Genomic DNA, 11,795 nt, shown 5'->3' with positions numbered 1-11,795 from the left:
ATCAAGTACTCATTAATACTGCACTATATACTATATGCAACCCCAAGATCAACCCCTACATCAGGTACTCATTAATACTGCACTATACACTATATACAACCCCAGAGAGGCTTCTATGTCAGGTACTCATTAATACTGCACTATATACTATATACAACCCCAAGAGAGGCTTCTACATCAAGTACTCATTAATACTGCACTATATACTATATGCAACCCCAAGATCAACCCCTACATCAGGTACTCATTAATACTGCACTATACACTATATACAACCCCAGAGAGGCTTCTATGTCAGGTACTCATTAATACTGCACTATACACTATATACAACCCCAAGAGAGGCTTCTACATCAGGTACTCATTAATACTGCACTATACACTATATACAACCCCAAGAGAGGCTTCTACATCAGGTACTCGTTAATAGTGCACTATATACTATATACAACCCCAAGAGAGGCTTCTACATCAGGTATTCATTAATACTGCACTCTATACTATATACAACCCTAAGAGAGGCTTCTACATCAGGTATTCATTAATACTGCACTCTATACTATATACAACCCAAAGAGAGGCAATCAACATCAGGTACTCATTAATACTGCACTACATACTATATATAACCCCAAGAGAGGCTTCTACATCAGGTACTCATTAATACTGCACTATACACAACCCCAAGAGAGGCTTCTACATCAGGTACTCATTAATACTGCAATTAATACTATATACAACCCCAAGAGTGGCTTCTACATCAGGTATTCATTAATACTGCAATGTATACTATACACAGCCATACAACCTGCAAAACTGCTACTGCCAGGCTAGTACAACACTATGTACTATATACAACCACAGCACTGCTACTACCAGAGCATGACAACCCACTAGACTCCAAAGAAAAGCTGTACTGCTTCTATAACTGTCTTCTACCTCTCCTCCATCTGTTCCAGGGCCCTGTTTGACTATGATAAGACAGCAGACTGTGGTTTCCTGAGCCAGGCGGTGGGCTTCAGGTTTGGTGACGTGCTCCATGTCCTGGACTGTGGTGATGAGGAGTGGTGGCAGGCCAGACGGGTCAGTCCTCCGACAGAAGCTGAGGAGGTCGGCTTTATTCCCAGCAAACGCAGGTCAGACACCTCACAGCAGTGTGTGTGTGTGTGTGTGTGTGTGTGTGTGTGTGTGTGTGTGTGTGTGTGTGTGTGTGTGTGTGTGTGTGTGTGTGTGTGTGTGTGTGTGTGTGTGTGTGTGTGTGTGTGTGTGTGTGTGTGTGTGTGTGTTGAAGTTTGTGTGTGACTGTATTTCGATCAGGTTTTTCCTTTTAATATACTACTAGTTGTTTTGCTTCTGTATGGGGAACTGCATAGACAGCATGATTGATGCTGTTTTCTATGGTTATGTAGCAGATGTTTGACTTTCAGCTGTTCACACGTTCCTTTCTTTCTGTCTCACTCTCTTTCTCTCCCTCTGCCTTTTACTGCCTTCTTTCATTCCTAACCCCTTCAGGGTAGAAAGGAAAGAGTGGTCTCGCATGGGCACAAAAGAAAGGGTAAGCACATTAGTTAGTGAGCATCTATGAATGATCTTACATCAGTGTCTTCTTCTGTCTCTGTCTAAACATCTGTTTTCTCTGTGTTGTGTAGGATCGCAGTCGAGACAGCCTCGGGTCTCAAGGTAAGCAGGCGTACAGGAGGGGAGTGGCTCAACCCTCAGTAGAGGAAGAATGACATGGGGGTAGCAGCAGCTGACTGACTGCTGACTGACTGATTAGCTGACTGTCTGACTGACTGACTGACTGTCTGACTAGCTGACTGACTGCTGGCTGACTGACTAGCTGACTGACTGCTGACTGACTGACTGTCTGACTAGCTGACTGACTGCTGACTGTCTGACTGACTGACTAGCTGACTGACTGACTGTCTGACTAGCTGACTGACTGCTGGCTGACTGACTAGCTGACTGACAGACTAGCTGACTGACTGACTGACTGACTAGCTGACTGACTGCTGACTGACTGACTGTCTGACTTGCTGACTGACTGCTGACTGACTGACTAGCTGACTGTCTGACTGACTGACTGTCTGACTAGCTGACTGACTGACTGTCTGACTTGCTGACTGTCTGACTGACTGACTGTCTGACTAGCTGACTGACTGACTGTCTGACTAGCTGACTCACTGCTGACTGACTGACTAGCTGACTGACTGACTAGCTGACTGACTGACTGACTGACTGACTAGCTGACTGACTGCTGACTGACTGACTGTTTGACTTGCTGACTGACTGCTGACTGACTGACTAGCTGACTGTCTGACTGACTGACTGTCTGACTAGCTGACTGACTGACTGACTGACTAGCTGACTGTCTGACTGACTGACTGTCTGACTAGCTGACTGACTGACTGTCTGACTAGCTGACTCACTGCTGACTGACTGACTAGCTGACTGACTGACTGACTAGCTGACTGCTGACTGACTGACTGTCTGACTAGCTGACTGACTGCTGGCTGACTGACTGACTGACTGTCTGACTGACTGACTGTCTGACTAGCTGACTGACTACTGACTAGCTGACTGACTGACTGCAGACTGACTGACTAGCTGACTGGCTGGCTGACTAGCAGACTGGCTGGCTGACTAGCAGACTGCCTGACTGAATGACTGACTGACTGACTGACTAGCTGACCGACTGAATGACTGCTGACTGACTGACTGCTGACTGACTCTCTGACTAGCTGACTGTCTGACTGACTGACTGACTAGCTGACTGTCTGACTGACTCTCTGACTAGCTGACTGTCTGACTGACTGACTAGCTGACTGCCTGACTGCTGACTGACTCTCTGACTAGCTGACTGACTGGCTCTGACTGACTGGTATTGTTGTGTTCTGCTTCCAGGGAGGGATGATTCTCAACACAGCTATGAAACAGTCACACAAGTGGAGGGTGAGAATACACTTTGAAGTACTATCCTTTCACACTATACTTGTGTTTCTGCTCATTCCACTATACTTGTGTTTCTGCTCATGTCTTATGTATCCCCTTACCTCTCTCCTCTCTCTCTACATAGTCCATTATGCCAGGCCCATCATCATATTGGGTCCTATAAAGGACAGGGTAAATGATGACCTGCTGTCGGAGTTCCCTGACAAGTTTGGATCTTGTGTCCCTCGTAAGTATTGACCCTTCACAGAGTAACCATTTGCCTGCTTAGTACTCCAGTGGTTTACATTGATCTACTGACAGGGTGATTGATTGACAGCCTGAATGACCACTTGGCCCTTCCCCCACAGACACTACACGGCCCAAGCGTGAGTACGAGGTGGACGGGCGGGACTACCACTTTGTGTCGTCGCGGGAACAAATGGAGAAGGACATCCAGAGCCACCGTTTCATCGAGGCGGGCCAGTACAACAGCCACCTGTACGGCACCAGCGTCCAGAGTGTTCGCCAGGTGGCAGAGCAGGTACAGACAGCACAGATCAAAGACCCTGTCAATCAAGCTTTGGAGATGCATTATCATTGTGATATTTATATTATGTTTACATGAGAGGGATGATACAGGGTAGCCGGAAGGTTGCAAGTTCAAACCCCCGAGCTGACAAGGTACAAATCTGTCGTTCTGCCCCTGAACCCACTGTTCCTAGGCCGTCATTGAAAATAAGAATTTGTTCTTAACTGACTTGCCTAGTTAAGTAAAGGTTAAAAAAAATAAAAAACATTAGGCCAATCTACATTATTTACTATGCTCACAACAACAGCTGTTGTTCTGTATTGATTGGCTTCACGAAGTGAAAAGGGATCTGGCTGATTGAATCCCCTCCCTCTGTTCTCTCCCCCTTCTCTCTTTCCCTCCCTCTGTTCTCTCCCCCTTCTCTCTTTCCCTCCCTCTGTTCTCTCCCCCTTCTCTCTCCCCCTCCCTCTGTACTGTCCCCCTTCTCTCTCTCCCTCCCTCTGTTCTCTCCCCCTTCTCTCTTTCCCTCCCTCTGTTCTCTCCCCCTTCTCTCTCTCCCTCCCTCTGTTCTCTCCCCCTTCTCTCTCTCCCTCCCTCTGTTCGCTTCCTCTGTTCTCTCCAATCTCCTCTCTCCCTCTGTTCCCCCTCCCCTCTCTCCCTCATTCCTCTCTCTTCCTCCATCTCTCCCTCCCCTTACCCCTCCTTTGCTGTGAGTAGCAAGGAAAACACTGTATACTGGATGTGTCGGCCAATGCTGTCCGCAGACTACAGGCCGCTCAGCTTCACCCTGTCGCCATCTTTGTCCGGCCCAAGTCACTGGAGAATGTCCTGTATGTACACACACACACACACACACACACACACACACACACACACACACACACACACACACACACACACACACACACACACACACACACACACACACACACACACACACACACACACACACACACACATACACACACACACACACAGACACACAGACTCACACACTAGCTATATAATTGTGTGTGTGTTGTTTTTGTGCAGAGAGATCAACACTCGACTGACAGAAGAGCAGGCCAGAAAGGGTCTGGACCGTGCTCTCAAACTGGAACAGGACTTTCTAGAGTGTTTCTCAGGTAACACTGTCTAGAACACTGTGGGCTGTAATCCCTTTAAGCAGGAATGTGTTGACCTAATTAGCCTCTAACTCTGCATGTGGAGTGTGACTTGATCTTGATGTTTGCTCAAAAAAAAGTTATTTGTGACACCACACACAGATACATATCTGACATTCTCTCTCTCTCTCTCTCTCTCTCTCTCTCTCTCTCTCTCTCTCTCTCTCTCTCTCTCTCTCTCTCTCTGTCTCTCCCTGTCTCTCTCTCTCCCGCTCCCTGTCTCTCTCTCTCCCGCTCTCTCCCTCCCTCTCTCTCTCCCTCTCTCTCTCTCTCCTTCCCCCTCTCTCTCTCTCTCTCCCTCTCTCTCTCCCTCTCTCTCCCTGTCTCTCTCTCTCTCTCTCTCTCTCTCCCTGTCTCTCTCTCTCTCTCTCTCTCTCTCCCTCTCCAGCTGTGGTGGAAGGAGACAGCTTCGAGGAGGTTTACCACAAGGTGAAGACGGTGATCGAGGAGCAGTCGGGGCCTTACATCTGGATCCCCACCCGGGAGAGGCTGTGAGGCTGCCCCATAACCCACCCCCATCCCCCCAACCACCCTCAGACAGTCTGCCCTCCAGCCCAACCAGGGCAGAGAGACAGAGAGAGAAAGACACAGAGAAAGACAGACAGAGGGACACGTGAAGATAGAGACAGGAGGGGAAACATAATCACACAGAGAGAGAGAGAGACACAGAATAACACTAAAAGAGAATAGAAACACAGAGAGATAGACATGGACGGTATTTAATAAATATGAATATATTATCAATGTGTGGTGAGTACTGAGAAAGATTGGACAGGGGTGACCCAGTTGGGTGTGGCAGGGCGGGGCAGGGTTGCGTCCCCGGATTAGCACAGGATAAATGATCTACCATCTCTCCCTCTGCTTCTCTCTGTCTCATTGGCTGCCTTTGACATCCCCGCCGACAAGGTGGCAAAACCATCAGCATCCATCTGATCCTTCCTTTTTTATATCCCTTAGCCTTCTCTCCTCCTCCTGTCTCCCCTCTCCTTTCAGGACATGAAAAGGAGGGAGAGAGAGAGAGAGAAAAGGAGAGTGCATAGACTATGGAAGGACATACAGATCCTATTGGGTCCCTCTAATCCAGAGGAGGCTCTTTTCTAGTGAAGAGGCTTTGCTCTATGAACAACATCCCACTAACCAAGACAGGCATTTGCTCAATCACCCACGAAAAGCATTGCAAGAACATTTTTAAAAAGCAGCACAAATGAAAACTCAGAAGTTGAACTTGTGCATGGGTCCTCAGAGGACTCAGAGATGGGAGTTGAGGAAAATGACGGATATTATGAAGACCCTATAGAGAAAAAGAAGAACAAGAAGAATGGCCACCCGTCTTTCTGTTTTTCCCTCCTTTTTGATGGAGGGAGGTTTTTAGCATGTCTCTACAGAGAGAGGAGCAGAGCGGTGCAGACAGGGAAAGAGGGGGGTGTCTTTTCTTGTGTGCAAACTCACTATGTGCATTGACAATGGAAGACCTCACAGTATAACCACTGGGTCTCTTCTGTACCGCACACACAGTCAGCCGTACAGTAGTACCATTCTAATCCACCTGGCTGTTCTCCAAAAGCACTGGTTGTTCTGCCTGTTTACAACAGGCAGGTAGATCCCAGGCTGAATGTTCTCTTAATGCACAACAGCAGAATTCTTATGTTCAGCTCTTTAGTGTGAAGAGCACCGCAGCCAATTCTCTGATCACTCTTCCAAAAAGACCCCTCAACAACCCACACACATTGTTCTCACTGGCCGCTCTGAGCAGTGGTGTGTGTGTGTGTATGCGTGTGTGTGTGTGTGTGTGTCTCTTCCTCCCGACCACTCTTTCTCTGCCTCTTTCTTTCTTTCTCTCGCTCTATGTTTCGTCACACATGAAGGCTACTTATATATAACATGTTTAACAGACAAAATGGCCTATATAAATATATATTTTTAATGATGATTTCTAACAGGAGATGGAGACTGTAACATGTAAATCTCTTCAACAATTTCCCATTGCTTTCTTTGGGTAATGTTTCTCTTGTGTTTGGTGATTTGTTTTGGTCATTGACTTTGCTTGATTTCCCCCTCCACACAACACAGTCCTGACAAACAAACACACAAAGAAACACATAATACCTGAGATATACCTGAACTATAACTGAACTATACCTGAGATATACCTGAGAAATACCTGAGATATACCTGAACTATAACTGAACTATACCTGAGATATACCTGAGATATACCTGAGAAATACCTGAACTATAACTGAACTATACCTGAGATATACCTGAGATATACCTGAGATATACCTGAGCTATACCTGAGCTATACCTGAACTATAACTGAACTATACCTGAACTATAACTGAACTATACCTGAGATATACCTGAGATATACCTGAGATATACCTGAACTATAACTGAACTATAACTGGACTATACCTGAGATATACCTGAGATATACCTGAGATATACCTGAACTATAACTGAACTATACCTGAGATATACCTGAGATATACCTGAGATATACCTGACCTATACCTGACCTATACCTGAACTATAACTGAACTATAACTGAGCTATACCTGAGCTATACCTGAACTATAACTGAACTATAACTGAACTATAACTGAACTATAACTGAACTATAACTAGACTATACCTGAGATATACCTGAGCTATACCTGAGCTATACCTGAGATATACCTGAACTATAACTGAACTAAAACTGGACTATACCTGAGATATACCTGAGCTATACTTGAGCTATACCTGAGATATACCTGAGATATACCTGAGCTATACCTGAGATATACCTAAGCTATACCTGAGAAATACCTGAGCTATAACTGAACTATAACTGGACTATACCTGAGATATACCTGAGATATACCTGAGATATACCTGAGAAATACCTGAGCTATAACTGAACTATAACTGGACTATAACTGGACTATACCTGAGATATACCTGAGCTATACCTGAGCTATACCTGAACTATAACTGGACTATGACTGGACTATACCTGAGATATACCTGAGCTATACCTGAGATATACCTGAGATATACCAGGACTATACCCGAGATATACCTGAGCTGTACCTGAGATATACCTGAGACATACATGAGCTATACCTGAGCTATACCTGAGATATAGCTGAGATATACCTGAGAAATACCTGAGCTATAACTGAACTATAACTGAACTATAACTGGACTATAACTGGACTATAACTGAACTATAACTGAGATATACCTGAGATATACCTGAGATATACCTGAGAAATACCTGAACTATAACTGAACTATAACTGGACTATACCTGAGATATACCTGAGCTGTACCTGAGATATACCTGAGCTGTACCTGAGATATACCTGAGCTATACCTGAGCTATACCTGAGCTATACCTGAGCTATACCTGAGATATACCTGAGATATACCTGAGCTATACCTGAGCTATACCTGAGCTATACCTGAGCTATACCTGAGATATACCTGAGATATACCTGAGATATACCTGAGCTATAACTGAACTATAACTGAACTATAACTGGACTATAACAGAGATGTAACTGAGATATAACTGAACTATAACTGAGATGTAACTGAGCTATAACTGGACTATAACAGAGATGTAACTGAACTATAACTGAACTATAACTGGACTATAACAGAGATATAACTGAGATATAACTGAACTATAACTGAGATGTAACCGAGCTATAACTGGACTATAACAGAGATGTAACTGAACTATAACAGGGATATAACTGAACTATAACTGAGATATAACTGAGCTATAACTGGACTATAACAGAGATGTGACTGACCTATAACTGAGATGTAACTGAACTATAACTGAGATGTAACTGAGCTATAACTGGACTATAACAGAGATGTAACTGACCTATAACTGAGATGTAACTGGACTATAACAGAGATGTAACTGAACTATAACAGGGATATAACTGAACTATAACTGAGATGTAACTGAGCTATAACTGGACTATAATAGGGATATAACTGAACTATAACTGGACTATAACAGAGATATAACTGAGATGTTACTGAACACTAACTGAGATATAACTGAACTATAACTGGACTATAACAGAAATATAACAGAGATGTAACTGAGATATAACTGAGATCTGAGATATAACTGAGATATAACTGGACTATAACTGAGATATAACTGAGATCTGAGATATAACTGAGATATAACTGGACTATAACTGAGATATAACTGGACTATAACTGAGATATAACTGAGATCTGAGATATAACTGAGATATAACTGGACTATAACTGAGATATAACTAGACTATAACTGAGATATAACTGGACTATAACTGAACTATAACTGAGATATAACTGGACTATAACTGAGATATAACTGGACTATAACTGAGATATAACTGGACTATAACTGAACTATAACTGAGATATAACTGGACTATAACTGAACTATAACTGAACTGTAACTGAAATGTAACTGAGATGTAACTGAACTGTAACTGAAATGTAACTGAGCTGTAACTGAGATATAACTGGACTATAACTGAACTATAACTGAGCTATAACTGGACTATAACTGAACTATAACTGAGATATAACTGGACTATAACTGAACTGTAACTGAACTGTAACTGAAATGTAACTGAAATGTAACTGAGATGTAACTGAACTGTAACTGAAATGTAACTGAGATGTAACTGAGCTGTAACTGAGATATAACTGAACTATAACTGAACTATAACTAAGATATAACTAGACTATAACTGAACTATAACTGAGCTATAACTGGACTATAACTGAACTGTAACTGAGATATAACTGAGATATAACTGAGATATAACTGAGATATAACTGGACTATAACTGAACTATAACTGAGTTATAACTGAGATATAACTGGACTATAACTGAACTGTAACTGAGATGTAACTGGACTATAACTGAGATGTAACTGAGATATAACTGAGCCTCAATTATTTATCTCCAGTTACACATCTCACTTCCTGGTTGGAGGTGCAGTTTATAATACAGTAATATTGGATGGGATAAAAATGATGGTGTGTGTTGTATGTGGGTGGTTGTGCAACTGTGAGTGTCTGTGTGTGTGAGTGCCAGGCTCTTGAGATTTAGTGCAATGGTGTAATGATGATATGCAATGAGAGTGGGTTTGTGTGTCTTTAAAATATATACAAGCCTAGTAATAATTTGCACTGATAGCATTAATACAGGTATTGAGTGAGAATCAGACAGAATACAACATTAATTCATGCAAACACTAGTTTGCATTTATTTAAACATTGTTTAGAACTTTTGATTTGATGTTTAAAAGAGTGAAGTTACAGGTGGAAATGACCGTTCATATTAATTGTTCCTTTATTTTGGCTCACTTGCTTTCCCCAGTGAGAGATGGAAAGTGTTCATGTTTTGGATTGATTATGTATTGTTAACTGCTCTCGCTCTTTCAGTTTTACTCACTTTGAAGTCTGTATATTTTATTGTATACTTTTTTGTTGTTGCACATTGTCAGTTTTGGGGGACTGGCCAGAACTATTGTAAATACAGAGATGTTGGGGTCGTGTGGGGTGTGTGGGGCGTGGGACTCTGGCCATGCACACTGCTGATTGGACATTAGAGAAACCATCAGAGCCTCAGCACTGGGACCTGAGCCCACAGCCCTGCAACAACCTCTAATACACAGGAACACGTCACTTTGGGTGGGTCTCACACACACACATGCACACACACACACACACATGCACACACACACACACACACACACATGCAGACACACACACAAGAACAAACATTCTACATGAATGGAATAATATGCTATCAATTTGTTTATTTGAAAAATCTAATGTATTTCTTATTCTCTGTTTGTCATCCATATCATAGTGTGATATTCCTAAACAGAATATATATTCATTTTTACTGAAAAGACTGATGATAAATTACGACAGAGTCAACTGATGCTGAAAATATGTTTAAAATTATTTATCTTGCAAAAGATAACAATATCAAGCAAACTAATATGTTTCATTTCAGTGAATTGCTTGTTGTAAATGAGCTATAAAAACAATACAATAATTAAAATAAGCTTTCTGAAAAAAAGCAATGTCATGGCACCTTTTTGGGGAGGGGGGTTGAAGAAGATTCCATGTTGTTATTTGGTACCAAGCCAGAAAGAAACCATGCAAGATAACATTGGTCCTCAGCCTGGGAAGAGGAAAAATACATTTGGCCTCCAGGGGGTGGTCAAATGTCATTTTTGTAAGAACTACTCTGCGGTCTCCAATTTCACCTACTGCAGGCTCTTATCTTCTCCAGTTACACCTACTACAGGCTCTTATCTTCTCCAGTCTTACCTACTACAGGCTCTTATCTTTTCCAGTCTCACCTACTGCAGGCTCTTATCTTCTCCAGTCTTACCTAATGCAGGCTCTTATCTTCTCCAGTTACACCTACTACAGGCTCTTATCTTCTCCAGTCTCACCTGCTGCAGGCTCTTATTTTCTCCAGTTACACCTACTACAGGCTCTTATCTTCTCCAGTTACACCTACTACAGGCTCTTATCTTCTCCAGTTACACCTACTACAGGCTCTTATCTTCTCCAGTCTCACCTACTGCAGGCTCTTATCTTCTCCAGTCTTACCTACTACAGGCTCTTATCTTTTCCAGTCTCACCTACTGCAGGCTCTTATCTTCTCCAGTCTTACCTAATGCAGGCTCTTATCTTCTCCAGTTACACCTACTACAGGCTCTTATCTTCTCCAGTCTCACCTGCTGCAGGCTCTTATCTTCTCCAGTTACACCTACTACAGGCTCTTATCTTCTCCAGTTACACCTACTACAGGCTCTTATCTTCTCCAGTTACACCTACTACAGGCTCTTATCTTCTCCAGTCTCACCTACTACAGGCTCTTATCTTCTCCAGTTACACCTACTACAGGCTCTTATCTTCTCCAGTTACACCTACTACAGGCTCTTATCTTCTCCAGTCTCACCTACTACAGGCTCTTATCTTCTCCAGTTACACCTACTACAGGCTCTTATCTTCTCCAGTTACACCTACTACAGGCTCTTATCTTCTCCAGTCTCACCTACTACAGGCTCTTATCTTCTCCAGTCTCACCTGCTGCAGGCTCTTATCTTCTCCAGTTACACCTACTACAGGCTCTT

General features: G+C 43.0%; 1 protein-coding gene across 6 annotated transcripts in view; it reads left to right on the top strand.

Annotated features, from left to right (window-relative positions):
- LOC118372037 (disks large homolog 4-like) overlaps positions 1 to 10,585 on the top strand; it is a 117,329-nt gene extending 106,744 nt beyond the window's left edge. For all 6 annotated transcript variants that reach the window (XM_052520920.1, XM_052520923.1, XM_052520921.1 and 3 more), the window contains 9 exons: positions 960 to 1,136; positions 1,513 to 1,555; positions 1,650 to 1,680; positions 2,905 to 2,952; positions 3,077 to 3,178; positions 3,300 to 3,472; positions 4,178 to 4,290; positions 4,493 to 4,584; positions 5,012 to 10,585. In XM_052520920.1, coding sequence (XP_052376880.1) covers positions 960 to 1,136; positions 1,513 to 1,555; positions 1,650 to 1,680; positions 2,905 to 2,952; positions 3,077 to 3,178; positions 3,300 to 3,472; positions 4,178 to 4,290; positions 4,493 to 4,584; positions 5,012 to 5,118 — 886 coding nt within the window. In that variant the 3' untranslated portion in view covers positions 5,119 to 10,585. The remainder of the gene's footprint in view (positions 1 to 959; positions 1,137 to 1,512; positions 1,556 to 1,649; positions 1,681 to 2,904; positions 2,953 to 3,076; positions 3,179 to 3,299; positions 3,473 to 4,177; positions 4,291 to 4,492; positions 4,585 to 5,011) is intronic.
- The last annotated feature ends 1,210 nt before the right edge of the window (positions 10,586 to 11,795 follow it).

This window comes from Oncorhynchus keta, chromosome 6 (genome assembly GCF_023373465.1).
Source record: "Oncorhynchus keta strain PuntledgeMale-10-30-2019 chromosome 6, Oket_V2, whole genome shotgun sequence".
Classification (NCBI taxonomy): Eukaryota; Metazoa; Chordata; class Actinopteri; order Salmoniformes; family Salmonidae; genus Oncorhynchus; species Oncorhynchus keta.
The sequence above is the reverse complement of the archived record's forward strand: the minus strand, read 5'-3'. Positions and strand labels throughout refer to the sequence as shown.